The 17,957-nt window shown below is 46.0% G+C and overlaps 3 protein-coding genes across 3 annotated transcripts; 1 reads left to right on the forward strand and 2 right to left on the reverse strand.

The window, feature by feature from the left end:
• Nucleotides 1-228: 228 nt before the first annotated feature.
• Nucleotides 229-4,157, forward strand: LOC127296386 (probable 4-hydroxy-tetrahydrodipicolinate reductase 2, chloroplastic). The gene is made up of 8 exons (XM_051326447.2): nucleotides 229-542; nucleotides 1,086-1,323; nucleotides 1,855-1,988; nucleotides 2,074-2,148; nucleotides 2,465-2,566; nucleotides 3,599-3,708; nucleotides 3,779-3,866; nucleotides 3,938-4,157. The coding sequence occupies exons 1-8, from the start codon at nucleotides 378-380 to the stop codon at nucleotides 4,004-4,006; spliced, it is 981 nt and encodes a 326-aa protein (XP_051182407.1). The 5' UTR covers nucleotides 229-377; the 3' UTR covers nucleotides 4,007-4,157.
• Nucleotides 4,158-4,374: 217 nt separating this feature from the next.
• Nucleotides 4,375-5,569, reverse strand: LOC127296387 (proline-rich protein 2). The gene is made up of 2 exons (XM_051326448.2): nucleotides 5,393-5,569; nucleotides 4,375-5,298 (listed from the first exon to the last, which is right to left on the reverse strand). The coding sequence occupies exons 1-2, from the start codon at nucleotides 5,553-5,555 to the stop codon at nucleotides 4,643-4,645; spliced, it is 819 nt and encodes a 272-aa protein (XP_051182408.1). The 5' UTR covers nucleotides 5,556-5,569; the 3' UTR covers nucleotides 4,375-4,642.
• Nucleotides 5,570-15,847: 10,278 nt separating this feature from the next.
• Nucleotides 15,848-17,225, reverse strand: LOC127296388 (uncharacterized). The gene is made up of 2 exons (XM_051326449.2): nucleotides 16,976-17,225; nucleotides 15,848-16,608 (listed from the first exon to the last, which is right to left on the reverse strand). Exons 1-2 carry the CDS (start codon nucleotides 17,148-17,150, stop codon nucleotides 16,067-16,069), a joined length of 717 nt encoding a protein of 238 aa, XP_051182409.1. The 5' UTR covers nucleotides 17,151-17,225; the 3' UTR covers nucleotides 15,848-16,066.
• Nucleotides 17,226-17,957: the final 732 nt, after the last annotated feature.

Raw genomic sequence — 17,957 nt, forward strand, 5'->3', positions numbered from 1 at the left:
AGCTACTCGCGAGTTCGATGAACTCGGCTCGTTTAGTTTAAACTCATTTAGCGACAAAAGTTAAAACTCAGCTTATACACGAGCCGAGCCAAATCACGAGTTACTAGTTTGTGAGTTTCGAGTTTTAATTTCGGGTCCTACCGATGCTCTAGATTGCCCTTTTTTTTAGAGAATCTCTAGATTGCCCTTGACGGCTTAACCTGCCACGGCTGCACGGGTGCCCTGTGGATAAATCTTCCGTTCGGCCTCTTCCATCCCGCGCCGCCGTGCAACCAGGGCAGCCGCCGCCGTGCAACCGTCTGCAGCTCAGGTCAGGCCCCTCTCCGGTTCCACCCCCGCAAACGGTACTGCGCAACCAGCCACCGCCGGGCAGGAGGATGCTCTCGCTGCGGGCGCCGCCCCGTACATCCTCGCCCGCACCGTGGCGGCGACGGGGCCGCCACGGCGGTTTCGCCGCGCCGCGTTGTGCCAGTGCTGCAGCACCGGCGGCAACCCTAGAGACCGTTTCATCGTCGCCGGCAAGCCTCTCCTTCCCGATACTGGTACGCTGTCTGTACTTATCACGCCACCACTAACCTGTTCGGCGGTATGCCGCTGAGGCAACCAGTCTTCAGCAATGTGCAGTCAGAGCTTTATCATAAGTCGTTTTGTTTAGTTTTTTTAGGATACTTGATGCACAATAAGGTACTTGCCATTAAGTATCTACAATTAAACTGTGTCTAGATACATCTATATTAGTGTCATATAATATGAATCGGAGGGAGTACCAGATTTGGCCAGCTACAAATTTTAGCTCCCGCTTGGCATTAGTATTTTAATGAATTCGACTTTACATGCTGCAAGTGCAAATGAGGCCTGTTTGGACAAGCCACCCAATTAGTATTTTAATAAATACTCAATATCAGTGATTACAGGCCCAGCCACCCAATTAAACAATTCTAGCTGGACAGGACAAAGTGACTAGAGTTACCGAATCTCTGTAATTTCTTACTAGATGATGGATTCAAAATTGTTCTCATGCTAGACTAATTTATTGAATGGATTTATTTAGTAGTATTTATTCTTTCATTTGTTCAATTCTGTAGGTGAATGGCTGCACTGGTAAAATGGGGGTATCTGTTGCTGAAGCAGCTACTAAAAGGGGCCTTCACCTAGTTCCTGTTTCATTCAGTAGTAGAGAGAACCTTGATAAAACAGTTCAAATCGGTGGTACAGATGTTGAGATATATGGTCCTTCTGCAAGAGAAGATGTTCTTGCATCCGTGATTGATGAATACCCAGATGTCATGGTGGTTGACTACACGGCTCCTGATTCTGTGAACTGTAAAAGTTTTATCTTGTTATTGACATTGTTTTTTTTTTTTGCTTTATGATGCCATATAACTTGCTTAGGATGATTGATCACCACATTAGCTTCTGCAATCGTGAAATTACTGTTCCATAAATTACTTTTCCTAGTGGTTATGCACGTTTGTATAAAACATGCTTCTGTGTGTCTAATATTTGCAGAAATTGTAGCTGGTTGGTTCTCTTGAAAATTATTTGCAAGAACTTTGATGCATACGTTGTTGTTTGATTTACATTAGGAAGTTAACCTTCAGCTTATATGACAAAATAATATGACATGATATTACAGTATTTTGATAACTTGACAAATTTTACCTAGAATAGCTTAACTATTGTTTTGGATCTTGCTGGAAGTCTCAGGTTCTTAATCTGAGGTAGTTCTTCTCTATTGCCCAAGAGGGGTACAGAAAACAAACTAAAGACGCTTGGTTTTGTTGTTTCGTCTCCATCATTGCATCCGTCTTCATTTTTCTGGCTGTAAACACAAAGTACTATTGCCTTATGCAGCTAATGCTGAGCTTTATTGCAATCTTGGGGTGCCATTTGTAATGGGCACAACTGGTGGGAACAAGCAGTTACTATACAAAACAGTGCAAGATTCAAATAACTATGCACTAATATCTCCACAAATGGGTAAACAGGTAAGCACTATCTAATCTAATGAGTATACTATTATCGCTTCTAAGTTATTGAAAACATAACCACAGATATCATTTTCTTTCTCAGGTTGTTGCACTGCTTGCTGCAATGGAAACAATTGCAGAACGGTTTCCTGGGGCTTATTCAGGCTATCGCTTAGAGGTGCGATTCTACCTTGAAAAGTATCTTGGAAACTCAAGGTTCCGAAAGGAAGTGCCTGGCAATATTAAATTCCCTTAAGATTCTAATTCAAGGACCAGTACTTTATCATTAGTCCACCTGAATGTCTTCGAGAGCAACTACTCAGTAATATAAGCTCCTTCGCATGTTTTGGAACTTTTTATCTGGCCTGAGACATTTTGTTACTCCCTCCGACCCATATTACTAATTTGTACTAAATCTGCGACAATAATTAGGCCAAACACTGAACCTACACATGCATGTGGCATTGTGGAGTTCTAACTGTGAGTGTTTGCAGGTGTTGGAATCCCATCAAGCTGGCAAGCAGGACACATCTGGTACAGCTAAAGATATGATTGCTTGTTTCGAGAAGTTAGGCATGTCGTGTGACATGGATCGGGTAAGCTTGCATTTTTGGGCTTGACAATGTATATATGATAAGTATTTTTAAACACATAGGAATGTGACCCTTATAATGTACATCTTGGCCTTAAACTAGTCATTCTCAAATCCACTGTGAATTTACCATGCTTCTTTTTTACGGAATTATAACTTTTCCTTGGAATGTCACTGATCTTCTCTTGATCTTCTGTATGTTTAGACCAGATACCATAAATACTTCGTTGTTGTATTTTGTTGATATCATGTTAATGCAATGTTGATGAGAAATTATCTGTTCTTTTGACAAGAAGGTGGCATAGTATGTATAAGAAAGGCTGCTCTTACTGACTACTCTTTGGACTCCAGCCAAGCTGTTTCATGGGCTGCAGGATAAATTCTCAAACTGAAAACTCTATACATGATCATGGCTGCATCTCCTTGTTATATTCTTGGAAAAATATTTAGTACATCAACTGGAGGGTATAAGTTACCACTTTTGCCTCATTGCTCTTAAATGCTTGATAATTCTTCTTGGGATTAAACATTTGATGATTGTATGTACTAGACAGTATGATGATTGTATCTAGGTCCATATCTCCGTCTATTTATACATTTCAAGTAATATTTAATGTTTACCTGTTAGCGTCCTGAAGCTAGGATTGCAGGAGATGTATGGCGGTGCATGCTTCCTTTCTTCCTATTTTTTCGGAACGGCAGACGGTCTGATGGTTGACGAGGTTCATGGGTTTAATTTTTCCTCCTATCACCTGGGGAACTGGGAGCTATACAGTAGTACAGTCAGCTCTTTGGATGTGCCACTTGCCACCAGCTGACTGGATATAAAGGATAGAATGAAAAAGATGCGTTAAACTTATAGAAGTACCAATCCAGGGACTATTTTCCTGCCAGCTGGTGTCTTTGTGCTATCCCGTTACTACTTATGGATAGCATTGTTTTGCTGATTGTTACAACTAAGCAATAGACTTAATTTCTGCAAATCATGAAAGCTCGTTTTATATTTAATATTGGTCATTACCTCTTATGCTAGCAGATAGTTAAGATTAGGGATCCTGAGCAACAGCTTTATATGGTGGGTGTCCCTGAAGAACACATTGGAGGGCATGCATTCCATTTGTATCATATGACTTCTCCAGATGACAGGTAATTACCATCCTCCTGAAATGCCATCTTTCCATTCAGGTTTGCTGATTATTCTCTTTTCTCCTGTCAGTGTTTCACTTGAGATCCAGCACAATGTTTGTGGCCGTTCAATATATGCTGAAGGGTCGGTTGATGCTGCAGTATTTCTGTATAAGAAGGTTTGTGTATATCTTGCTTCATATGACTAGTGTCACGTGTTGCTTCTCCTTACTCTTTCTTTGTAATTTAGGTACAATCAATGGATCCTAAGAGAATTTACAACATGATTGATGTCTTGGAAGCAGGCGATATGCGGTGAAGTTGACTGACTACCTCTTCATGAATATTTGCGAAATTTTGAATAGACTAGTGAGTAGCTGTAAAATACTGTAGATGAATATAACCTAGTCGCACTGTCCTAAACTCTTAGTGAATGTTTTTTCTAGTGAATGCACATTATGTTTATTGAATTGCATGCACCTGTATAGTTAGTCCGAAACATTAAACTGTATTCACATTGGACAACGCAAGTGGTGGCAGGCCGCAAATACTGTTGCAGTGGCACCTTGCTCATTGATCTACCCAAATTTCATCACATATTTCCATCGCTGCTGTTAGAGAGGTTAGCAAGAAGGGAATGTACTGTACCCTCAATCAGGAGGTAAGTGGCCGGAGTAGCTGGAGACATCAAGGAAAAGTTGGATATATAAAAGTCAATCATATTTCCAACTCATTACAGCTTAGTAGTACATAAGAGTGAAGAGTAACAGTTCACACAAAATAGGCAAAGATACAATGCATAGCATCGCATTCCTAACCCAGCAACGGAAGTGCTCTTGAGCCAAACTAACAATCAACCTCACAAACTTATTCAGTGGAAATGACAAAACCCCTTAGGGCCAAGGAAACAATCCTGCATGGTTGCAACTGAAAGACCGAAGACAGATCAAAGTATCTATGGCTTGGTGTTCTGCTCGGCAGGAGGGAAGAAGGGCAGTTTCTTGAGGAATGGGAGCATCTTCTTGAAGAGCTGTGGGTCGGTGACAGCATTGCGTTCGGATGGCGGGCCGTAGATCGGCATGGGCTTTGGTGGCATGGCGACAGGCGGTAGAGCGTGGTCATGGTCATGATCGTGCTTGGGAGGGATGGGCTTACCGGCAGGCGGGAGATCGTGGTCATGATCGTGATCGTGCTTGGGAGGGATTGGCTTACTAGGCAGGTGGGGGTGATCGTGGTCATGTTTGGGCGGCTTGATGCCAGGCAGGTGAGGGTGATCATGATCATGCTTGGGCGGCTTGATCATGGGCGGATGGCAGAGGAACGCCGAGGCGCATTCCGCTGACGGTTCGTGCACCTTCCCAGCGAGCGCCATGAAGGCCGTCTTGCCGCCGTGGCTGGGTGCCGCGACGATCTTGGAGGGCTCCTGCCCGGGGCACGGCATGTTCGACGCACTGTGGAGCTGCGCTAGGCAGTCATGCTTCAGCTCTCCGTCCACGCCTACAAGGTCAGCAGCGAGAGGCACGCTGAAGGCGCCAGACTTGTCCAATTGCCCGACGGCCTTGCTCTCGTACTCGCCCTTGCTGCTCTTGCACTTGACCACCACTTGAAGACCTGAGACAAGGTAATAACAAGTTGATAAAACGGCTAATTATATTTTGATTCCTTTGTAAACTATGATGCTGTTGATCGCAAGCAAATTGTGTACCTTTGAAAGCTGCCTCGGCATTCATGTTCTTCCTGGTACAGTCGGAGCACCTGGCCAGGCCGACCACCACCGGCACTGTCTCGCCGTGCACAGCATCTGCGAGACCGATCGCCAGCGCCACGGTGCAGACTCCTAACAGAAACTGTCGAGGCAGGAACTCCATGCTGGAACTCTTAAGGAAGGGGAAAGCTGTGGATGGATGTGGAACGCAGCGGGCGCCGTTTATATAGGCGTCGAACACCGGCGACCGGAGCGGCCCGGCAGTGAAACGAGTGAAGACTGGCTAAAATTTGCGCCGGTTTTACAGATTACCCATTAATGTCGCCTCAATGTGATCACCGTTGCTTGAGTTCTACTCTTCCAGCCTACCTAGTACTGGCCGTTAAATGTTGAAGCGAGGTGCACTATTTGTGCACATGGATTGTCCCTTTCTATAAGGGCGCTGCTTGAGTGTTGTTAATGATTCTTCAATTTTGAGCAGGCAGTGGAGTTTAGGGTATGTTTGGTTCTCGCCCCAGCGCGCCCTACCAACTTGCGGGCGTGCCAAATTATTGGCGAAAGAATCGCCCGCCCGCAGATTGCCCAAGATTTGGCTAAAAATACACTGTGCCGCGCCATGCGAACTGGGGCTCGCCAAAAAACTGGAAGCAAACCAAACAGCAGTCGTGGGTCACGTTACCAAGCTAGAAGAATGGCACGTCGATTTTCGTTATAGATGACACTGGCGATTAGCCATCACAGGTTGCACTGAGTCACGTTACCAAGCTAGAAGATTGGCACGTCGATTTTCTTTATACAAATGGCACGGCGACTGTGGTGTCGTATATATAACAGTAAAATTGGCGAAAAGTTTGCAACTCATGGCCGGACCAAAGCCTTGTCCTGGAAGGCCAACTGGGACCATTGTCGGCGACGCCCTTGGGTGCCAACTACTTGTTGAAGGCATCATCATGGCGGTGTTCTTCCTCCGCTCGAGATTCTCCCGGGAAACCCTAGATCCGGATCAGGCGAGGCAACGCTCTTGCGTCGTTTTCCTTTTGGGGTCTCGCCTTGGATGTTTAGCTAGCTTGAGGGACCAGTGTAGTAAATTGGTAGTTGGCGGCAGCGAAGCTGCACGGCAAACGCAGCTACGACGGACAAGCGGATGCAATCGGGGTTTTGTTGAATTTCATGTGAAAATCCTGCCATCTGCAATGTTGGCGATGGGGTTGCTCTCGGTCCTCCTCCCCGGAGGCATCTTGTGGGGCCCCTTGCCTCCCGTGTTGGTGCTTCCTCTATTCGCCTCGTCTGCGATGTTCTGTTTTCGTCTTCGGCTAGGCGGTGAATGGCCCTAGGGCCGGCGTGGATGTCGAAGCGACCACTCTGAATTTTTTCCACCGCTGTATTGTGCTGAGGTGTTTGGTTGTCGTCTTTAGTCGCTAGGGCGACTTGGTCTCCGACTCGTGTGGAGGTGCAGCCTCGGGGCGATGTGGTATGTTGTGTGTTGTATTGCTTTCAGCCAGTTTTTCTTATAAACTGTCCAACCTTTTGCAACTTAATCAATGAAAATGTATTGCCTAGGTTGGAGAAAAACAGAAGCAAAAAGTGATCTTTAATTGCCTCTCAAGTGGAGATTAATTTGGGGAGGTGCTCTGATGCATGTTCCTTCTAGCTGCACCTGGCTGTGGGCAATACTTGATTATCGTAGGCTTGTAGGGCATCTGATTAATTAGCTGCTGAACAAGACCTTGATGTATAGAACCACCATGTCGCCTTGTCCCGCTAACCAGGCCCGGCCCTGAACCGGTGCAGCCGGTGCGGCCGCACGGGGCCTCCAAGCGCCAGGGGCCCTCATCTACGTATGTGAGCATGTCTAATGGAACCCTTAAATCTGTATATAACCGTTTTTTTACGGATTTAAGGGTTTAAATGCCATTTAGTGGAACCCCTAAACCCCTAAATCTGTAAAAAAAATTAGAGATCGAGGCCCCAACCCGTGCTCCGACCTGTACATTTAAGGGTTGGAGGGGCCAACCCCTACCACAACCTGTACAAATAACCGTTTTTTACGGGTTTAAGGGTTCCACTAAATGCCTCCTGTTTTTCACACCTCCAACCCCTCCAATTTTGCCAATTCTCGACCCTTATAGCTATAAGGGTTTAAGGGTTCCATTAGACATGCTCTTACATTATACTACATACTATACAGTAGTAGTACAAGGCAGGCAAGTTGCTGTCCCTAGGTGGAAGATTGGTACTCATTAATTCGGTACTCACAAACATGGTACTGTATATGTTATCATTTTTCATCCTACCAAAAGGAATTCTGCATAAACTCGATTATTATCGATCCAGATTCTTTTGGCAAGGGGACAGTGAGAAAAAGAAATATCGACTGGTTAAGTGGAGTATAGTTTGTAGTCCCAAAGACCAAGGTGGGCTTGGAGTTCATGATTTGGAAGTCAAGAATTCGGACCTATTGGGAAAATGGCTGTTTAAGCTCCTCACTGAGGATGGGACTTGGCAGACTATCCTTCGGCGAAAGTATATCGGTTCGAAGACGTTATCCCAAATGGTTTGGAAACCAGGGGATTCTCACTTCTGGGCCGGGCTAATGGCGACTAAAAATGAATTTTTTCGCCATGGCACTTTCTCAATCAGAAATGGAGCACAAATACGTTTCTGGGAAGATGCTTGGCTTGACAACGCACCCCTAAGTGAACAGTATCCAGCTCTTTATAGGATTGCTCGTCGTCAAGGTGATACCATTGCTACTGTAATGGCTACCTCACCCCCGAATGTGACGTTCAGACGGGTTTTACTTGGACAAAGACTTGCGGCATGGAATACCTTAATTCAACGGCTCGGGGATATTCAATTATCGGACGAACCGGACGAATTTAGATGGAACCTTCATGCCAACGGTGCTTTCTCTGTGAAATCTTTCTACAACGCGATCCTTCTTTCTGATCTACCAGTGGATAATAATAAAAAGATTTGGAAGATGAAGATACCATTAAAAATTAAATTTTTTGGATGGTATCTTCGTCGAGGGGTAATCCTCACCAAAGACAATCTTGTTAAGCGTAATTGGCATGGGAGTACTCGATGTGTTTTCTGTCAACAGGACGAAACAATCAAGCACTTGTTCTTCCAGTGCCAGTTTGCGAGATCTATATGGTCAGTCATCCAAGTAGCGTCTACCCTGTATCCTCCGACTAGTGTTGCCAATGTCTTTGGTAATTGGCTCCATGGTGTTGATTCAAGGTTTAAGTTGCTTCTTAGGGTGGGGGCGCTAGCAGTTATCTGGGCGCTTTGGCTATGTAGAAATGACAAGATTTTTAATGATATGAATTGCTCTTTGTTGCAGGTCATCTACAGATGTACAGGTATTCTCCGTTCATGGTTACCTCTTCAGCGAGTGGAGAACCGAGACCTGTTTACGGAGGTCTGTACACGGTTGGAGGCTACGGCGAGGGATACTTTTTCCCAACATGGGTGGCAGCATAGTCTACGGATAGATGCCCCACCTACTTCTTAGGCGTTATATGTTTCATCTTGATGTGTATCTCGCCTAGTTTTTGTTTTTATCACTTTCGAAACCTGAGACAACAGAAACGGCTGTGTGCATCCTGGTTATGCAGAGGCTGGATGTAATTGCTTATAAAAGTAATGAAAGCATCATTTATCGAAAAAAGCAGTACAAGGCAGGCACGATTAGCTAGCTTGTTTGGAAAGAGGCATTGATTGATCGCAAAAAAAAGAGGCATTGATGTATCCTGGCTGGACTCACGTATCGATAGGAAATAACCGGCCACATTGACCCAGTCTAGCGCCAGCCGCATCGTCTTCTCCTCTGCCTCCTCGTTTTTCTGTTCCGCTGTTCCCCAATCCCAAATCGGCAAATCCCCAATCACAGCGAAAGTGGCGACGACCGATGATGGGGCTCTCTCGCCTTGAGATTTCTAGCCGTTTTGGAGGGATTAATGGAGGAGACCATGATTCATTAATTTCCAAGAAATTTGGCCCGAATTTGCAACGGTTAGTTCATCCTCTCCTATATATTCTTCAAGATTGGTCTATTCTTGTTCATATGATTCGGTTCTGTTTCTCTACTTCTTCATTCCTCATTCCTCAATCAGGGTTCAAGGACAAAATACTGAAGAAAGGGGCAAGAGGAGTAGAGCAGCCGCACGCAGCGGGTACGGACGGGCGGCGCGACGGCAGCGGCGCCCGGCGGTCAGCAGCAAGCCGACAACAACAAGTCAAGCAGCATCCTAGCTCCAGGTTCATTTGTTTCAACTTTTATTTTGCATGCCTAATTCATCCTGTGTGCCAAGATGTCATCTAGAAAGGCCTCTGGTCATGAAAAGCAACAACAATATGCATTGAGAAGGGCCTATTTGATCAGATTAATGTTGATAATATTATCAATGACTTTGCATCAACAAATTTTAGAAAAAAGCGCTTCACATAGTTGGTGCATTTGTCTATTTTGCATGTCAGTACAAGATCTGAGTACAAGCTGGAGAGCGGGCTAGAGACCTGGAATGCAAGATGTGGAGAGCAAGCACAAGTTTGAGCTGAAATGTTATAAGATCATGAGTAGATGTTTTGTGAGTTGAACACTGTCACCCATAATATCATGAGTATTTTCTTGAGAAGATAGGAAGAATTATGTTAAATGATTAAATTTGTATTAAATTAAATATTAAAAATCATCTCTATTGCTTATGTACGGGGGCCCTTTTTTTTTGCCTTGCACCGGGGCCTGGAATGCCAGGGCCGGCCCTGCCGCTAACTGGCAGCGTGCTATCAAAACTCCGCGGTGAGTCGTACGTAACGAGTTGGCAGTTTGGCCAAGGGCGGATTTACCATCCGGGCACCCTGGGCACGTGCCCGGGCTCGCCGCCGCCGCTTCCAGGTACTCCAGCAAGGTCTCAGGATGATGTATATAGCTAATATTTTAAAACTTCAGCTGAAAAATATGTGTATCATGATAAATGGAATAGCTCGGGCCTATTCAGTTATTTCCCAGCGTAAGTACTTGACCCAACTTGAGACTGGGCCACTTTAGGTAACACAGGTTCACGAGAATCAAGATGGTAGACAAAATCCATCGATCGGTTTCTAAGATTTGTTTTTATATTGTAGATTCTCTATGAGATGAGAGGTTGATGAACATTGGAATTTGCATATTGGACTTCTGTTCTTTTTTTTGCGTAGAAGGCGGGAGCTTTATTACTCAATAATAGGGTTACAATCACAAGCTACAAAGTCTGATAAAAAACGAGGGGAACAGTCATACCACAGCCGGCTGAACTGTCCCACTCTCGCATGAGTAGCTAAACAATCTGCAACTCTATTCTGTTGACGATCTACTTTCATGAGAACAAGCTCCCTTGAACCATTGATCACTTGTTTTAGCTCCATCACAAGTTTAGTATGTGGTGATCGGTCCAAACCTTCCTCCTTCAGAGTCTTTAGGACAGCTGAACTATCAGATTGTAGCAGTAGTGGTGCGTCAGGGTACTGAAGAGCCAACACCAATCCTTCCTTAACTGCTAACAACTCAGCTTCATATGCATCAGTAAGATTTTCATAGGCCTTGCACGCTGTCATCAAAACAGCTCCTGTGTGATCACGTACGATACAACCAATACCAGCAGAGCCATTAAATTGGAGAAAAGATCCATCCACTGTTATTGCTACCCAACCAGTAGCTGGTTTGGGCCACGTAGTGTTTTTCACCACCACGTTTTTGGCCTGAAGTTCCTGAAGGCCAACAACACTCTTCCCCTTCTCAAGATCTCTTCCATCTGGTTGATTTAAACACATAAGGGAGTCCATGTAGCTGCATAAATACCGTCTCGTCATCTCCACTGGCGGATTCGGTTTGTCATGAACTGCATCATTACGTAACTGCCAGTTCCGCCAAACCAACATCATAATTCTTGCGCGCGTATGTTCATTTGATCTAGCCAGCAGGTCTAACAGCCATTCATGGCCAGTGTGCAACAACTCTTCTTTCTCCGGCAACTCCCAAACTTCTCGCATGGCCTCCCATACCATTGCCGAGCTAGGACAGGAGATCACCGCATGGAATGCATCTTCGGCCTCCATTCCGCATCGTATGCATGTATCAAGCGTCGCCAAATTTCGCCGTTGTTTTAATTTCATAGTAGGCAGTCCATCAACCGCCAACCTCCAAGCACATATTTTAACCTTCTGTGGGATCTTTGCCTGCCACACAACTTTCCAAATTGGTCTAGCTCCATCTGGCCTGTTACTAGATGCTACACCCCCTGCCTCACGTAGATTTTCAGAGACTGCCAAGTGATAGGAACTTTTCACAGTAAACATCCCATTATGCTCTGGTTGCCATGCTATAAAATCACCTTCTTCTCTCCTTGCTGTCTTGATTTTCAAGATCAACTCGACGTCCTCCTGTATCATATACCTCCTAAGGAGCTCCTCATTCCATGTGCCATCAGCAAGTAAGAAACTTGCTACACGAGTAAACCGACAGGTGCCCTGATCAGATAAAGGTCTACGTGAGCCAACCCTTGGTATCCAGGGATCACGCCAGCACCTGACTGTACGACCATCGCCAATGCGCCAGATTATACCTTTTTTTAGAAGCTCTAGGCCGTACTCAATACCGCGCCAAACAGCAGACGCGTTCCCAGCGAACACAGTATCAGCAAGATTCCCTCTTCTATAGTACTTGGCTTTCATTAATCTTGCGCATAAGCTGCCAGGTCGATCAATAAGCCTCCACGCTTGTCGCGCTAGAAGCGCTTGGTTGAATAGGCGCATGTCACGGAAACCAAGACCATCGTGGCTCTTAGGGCAGATCATTTTATCCCAAGCAGTCCAGTGTGTCTTCCTCTTTCCGTTCTTCACACCCCACCAATAACTTCTAACCATCTTAGTTAAATCATCACAAACCGAGAAAGGCAGTTTAAAAACACTCATAACATAAGTAGGCAGTGCTTGAGCTACTGCCTTAATCAATATCTCCTTCCCTCCGAGGGATAAATACTTCTCCCCCCAATCTATCAACCGCTTAATCATCTTTGCCTGAAGTGAGTGAAATTTTCCTTTGCTCATCCTCCCTTCCGGAACAGGCAAGCCTAAATATTTTTGTTTCAAAACCTGCGTGCTCCACTTGCAAAATCTCCTTTATAGCATCCTGCACTTCCTCCGAACACTCGCTGCCAAATAAGATCGACGACTTTGAGGGATTTATCAATTGGCCAGTGCCTATAGCATACCTTTGCAACAACTTCTTGATCAAATCAGCTTGATCCTCCTTCGCCTTAACAAACAACAAAGTGTCATCCGCAAATAACAAATGCGAGATTTAGGGCATATCACAATTGGTTCTAGGCCTCCAGAACTTACAGCTTCTTGTATAAGAGCTGACAAAGAATCTGCGACAAAAAGAAACAGGAAAGGCGACAGTGGGTCACCTTGTCGCAAACCTCTCGATGGAGCAAACCGCTCAAGGAGGCGTCCATTGAACCTTACCGAGTAATGGACTGTCGTAACACATTGCATTATCCATTTTATCCAAACCGGTGAGAAACCAAGTTTCACCATTGCCTTCTCAAGAAAGGCCCAATCAACGCGATCATAAGCCTTGGAAAGGTCTAGTTTATATGCACAAATTGACTCCGCTGGATCCTTTCCTTGCTGCAAGTGGTGAATACACTCAAACGCAATCAAAGCATTGTCTGATATGAGTCTCCCGGGTATGAACGCGCTTTGGTTCTCCGACACTATCTCGTCCAACATTGGTCGCAATCTGCTCACCATACATTTAGATACTACTTTATACAACACATTGCATAAACTAATTGGACGAAAATCCTTAAGTTCCTCTGGTTGAGTAATCTTTGGGATCAAAACAATTGCAGTCTCATTTACTCCATCTGGCATCCTTCCCTCTCTGAAAAATTGTTTGACTGCTGCAATTATTTCTGATTTAACAGTACTCCAATTTCTCTGGTAGAACCGGGTCGGAAATCCATCCGGGCCTGGTGCCTTTAAAGGGCCAATTTGAAACAAAGCATCTGAAATTTCTTGCTCTGAAAACTCTTTACACAAACTTTCATTCATGGCAACAGAAACTTTCGGTGTTAGGACCTCCACGATATCATCAGGGTTTAAAGTTGGGTCCTTGTTGTACACCTCCTTGAAATACGAGGTGGCCATTCTCTCCATTATAGATGGGACAGTACACCATGTTCCATCATCCTTTTTTATTTTCTTAATTTCATTTTTCTTTGCCCTCCATACCGCCTTCTTATGAAAGAATTTGGTATTTCGGTCTCCTTCCTTTAACCAGCTTATACGAGAGCGTTGTAGCCACATCATCTCCTCTCTATATAGTAATTCATCCATCCTATTCATCTTCTGTCGGATTATGTACCTATCAGCGTCCGATTCATGAAGTGCGGCTAGCTCAGCTCGCAGCTCCTCGAGCTCCTTAAGGACATTCCCAAACTTGGTCTTACTCCACTGCCTTAGGTCCTTCATAACTGATTCCAAAGATCGGGATATATAACCAAGATCACCTCCTTCGCTAACTTGCTGCCAAGCATTCGCAATGATCTCTGGTAGAGCTGCATCCCGCTCCCACATAATTTCGTATCTCCCAATTCTAGCTTTCGGTCTTCTGTGTTGATCCTCCTCCAATTGCAAAAGGATTGGAAAGTGATCAGAACGCGATGATACCAAGTGTGACACTGCTGCATTCGGAAAAAGGTCGCTCCATTCAGTATCAGCACATGCTCGATCCAGTCTCACTTTGACGTTTCTATCACCAGATTGATGATTATCAAAAGTAAACGGCAGCCCGGTAAAACCGAGATCTACCAGTTCGCAATTAGCCAGCACCTCCCTAAAAGCCATCATTTGTGATTCCGCCCTTGGGCATGCTGAAAAATGCTCATGTTGCCAAAGTACCTCATTATAGTCCCCCATAACCACCCATGGTAAATGAGATGCTGACCTTCTTGATTCATCAAAAGTTTACTTTTATCATAATAATGCTAGTATATATAACTAGATATTTGCGAGAGCGGCGTTTTGACACCCGAGCTCAGATGCTCTCGTTTTCTGAGCCGTTCATACTGCGCTGTGATCTGTGCTCTGTATCGTTTTCTGGAGTGGTGCAGTCCGCTAGAAATCCTCGTAAAGCGAGCGGAAAGTATGCAGCGCGTGTTGTACGGTGGTCCCAGGTAAACGGACGTTAGAGATGGCCTGGCGTGAGGAAGACGGCGGAGGTTTCTGCTTTCGTTTACAGCTCCTGTGGCCGATGTCAGGCTGAATCGGGACAAATTAGCTCAGACAGAGGGCGCGAGCTGATAGCGGAAAAGGAGATCGTAGACAGGCGAGCGGCAGAGACGGAAGGGCGAAAGGCATAGAGTTCTTGCTGGATCCAGTGGTCATGTATTGGATCTGTATTAGGCATATGTTGATTTTAGTTTTAGGTTACTGCGGAGTACGGCCGGGGAGTGCGCGCAAGAAATTAAATCTGCAGGGCTCTGGTGCCAGGTTTCCAATGGTAGAGGCGGCCAGGATACCGAATACCCATTAGATCTACTCTGTGCAGTGGAGCAATTTCCGGTGGCCATCGCCGCCGACGTAGGCGAGGCACTCTTTCCTCCGCGGCGTCAATAGGCCAGGTGGTGATTTGGAGAAAATAGCTGGGCGTAGCAAGCGTCTCCGGACGGAAAACGTCGGCGTGGTAGACTGTCAGCTGAAGGCATTGAACTGAATCACATCAATCAACTCTTGTACAAGATGTCGACTTGCAAAACTGGTATGAACAAAACTAATGGTACAAGAAAGTTTCCATCGTCATGGACTATTAGTCTGGGAAGTAGCAGCCCGCATTGATTAGGTCTGTTCAAATGGGCCCGACCACTGTTACAAAACAGAGATACGGAGAGAATACACAGCTGAAGACGCTGACAAATACTAAGGGACGCTGAACCTGATTGGTTCATAGATCGGGAGCATCTGGACCCGAGATCAGGTCTGCATTTCCGGATATTTGCTACCTTCATTTATATTTTTTACATCTATGATCTATAAAACATTATTGGTTATAATTATATGATACTTATCTAAATATTTGACAATTATGGCTCTCGGTAGACAAGAGTGAACTGTTTTAATTTGTAGTGTGCCCATGCTTCGAAAAAGCTCTAGGTCCGCCACTGAGTTTGGCACTGGTCGGGACCGCGTGGCCGGTCGCCACTCTGTATGAGAAGTTCCCCTGTTTACTTCTCTTTTCTGAATGCTCTGCTACCAACAACTGTGTTAAACAGGTACAACCAGTCTACCACTGATCTCTTGACAAATACTAAGCCCCTCCAACGACAGTACAAAAGTCGGAAGTGTTACCGATGAATTCTTCAGCTCCGAAATGCAAAGCTCTAGTTAGAATAGATCAGGACATCGTTATGGAATAGCTCACACACTTTCTTTATTTCACAAACAAATCAGCGAACTAAAACACCAATGCCAACACAATGGCACGAACTAAACCAAACAACAAATCACTAAACAGAAAACAACATCAACAGAATCAACTAACATCACAGACATATCGATCCGCAAATGTCTCAGGGACCGATGCTCCCTCCTCGACGGAGGAGACAAGTGTAGTAGTAGACCAGATCAGTTCTTGGGCTGCTTGTCTTCCTCGCCTAGCGGCGGGCACGGCTTCTTCTTGTGCATGAGCTTCTTCATCTTGGGGTGCTTGTGGAAGAAGGGCTCCGGCTCGTCCTCCGCCGGTGGCGCCGGAGGCTTTGGCGTAGGGCTGCCGTACGAGGGCGTCGGAGGAGTGGGCGTGGGCGTCGGGGGGCCGTACGACGGCTCCGGCCTGGGCTGCGGAGGCGGCGGCGGGGGACCCATCATGAAGTGCTTCTTCTTCTTCTTGCACAGGCACGCGACGGGCGAGAAGACCGTGCCGTCGGCGACGGCGAGGTAGCCGGCGCCTTGGCTGCTGGGGCCGATCTTGGGCGGCGCCAGCCCGGCGCACGGCGTGTCGGGCGCGCTGTGGAGCTGGGCGAAGCAGTCGTGGCCCAACTCGCCGTCGTCGCGCTGGATGCCAGGCACGAGCGGGATGCTGAAGGCGCCATTGTTGTCGAGGAGGCCGAGCATCTGCGTCTGGTAGGTCTCGCCAGCGCCGGACCTGCACTTGACGGCGACTAGAAGCCCTGCAGCGCGGCATGTGCAGAAAAACAAATTAGAAGTTGGTGGCCGCGCTGTGGGCCGTCTAAATTTGAGAACTAAACTGCACTACCGAGTTGATTAGGATACGGCCCAACCTTGTATGCACAATAGAAAAGAAGACACCCAGCTGGGTATTTCTGCAGCCTGCCTACCATGAATACCGGAATTGTGTTTTGGGCATAAAGACTTCTACCACATCTACATCTTACAGGATATGTTAAAATTCCTAGTGATTTTCTTGGACTAATTAAACTAGCACTACATCACTACATGAATTGGTGAACTGCCATTTTGTGAGAAGGCCAAAGTTTCCATGGCTACACCGAGATGTACAGAAGCAATTGCGCTTACCCTTGAAGGCATCCTCAGCGTTGACGTCGTTGGGGGAGCAGTCCAAGCACTTGACGGAGCCAACCACGACCGTCGGCGTCAGCGCAGCCGCACCCAAGCTGACGACGGCCGAGAGCACAACCAAGGCACCGAAGAGCACAGCAGCTCCACGAGCATGAACCAGCCGAGCCCCCATGATGGCAGAACTCCTAGTCCTGCAGAAGAAGTGATGTGAGGAAGAAACACTGGTGCATTTGGATGAGGAGAAGGGGTGGTCTGCATGGGTATATATAGGACTGTGTGAGAGTGTTAGTGTGACCGGGCTCATGAGCTCTTGATGTTGGTACTGGCTTCTGCTCATGTGAAACAGCTCGAGTGGAAAGAAAAAACTAGCGATGGGTTTACGGATTTCCTAGTGGACCGTCAGTACTCACAGTCAGTAGTACTGATCTAGTGATCATTTCCTCCGTGATTCTACCTTTCTTCCTAGCGACCGAGCTGTACTGTAATTAGCTTTTCCGAAAAGAGCACTGTAATTACCTACGCCGTTGGGGCTTTATTAATTTAAAGCCGGGCTCTGCTCGAGCCTTCCGTCTAAAAAATTACCTACGCCTGATTTTGCATCGCTGTCAACGAAATTAGCCGATTTCACCTGCCAGATGATGAATGTATACTACCATTTCTCCCAAAATTGTCTTTGGTTGAGCTCTTGCTCAATCGTTTGCAACACCGGTGTTGATCATCTGTTGGACAGATCAGTCATGTGTTTTCCGCTTCCGTTTTGAGAAGAAAATGTGGCGGGGGTTTCCCCTTGAACGAAGCCGGTGAAGTTTCAAATTTTCAAACGGGACAGAGAGTCGGCGCGTGCGGCTCTTCACTGATGTGGTGTGCTTCATCTGTCAGGGTGGCTCATAAGCAACGCACGGTTCATGATTTATGTATGATAAAAGGGGGTTGGTTGGGTTGCAGCAACCATGTCCATGTGCGTGCCATGACTATGGTG

The sequence above is a fragment of the Lolium perenne genome, chromosome 4, assembly GCF_019359855.2.
Source record: "Lolium perenne isolate Kyuss_39 chromosome 4, Kyuss_2.0, whole genome shotgun sequence".
Classification (NCBI taxonomy): domain Eukaryota; kingdom Viridiplantae; phylum Streptophyta; class Magnoliopsida; order Poales; family Poaceae; genus Lolium; species Lolium perenne.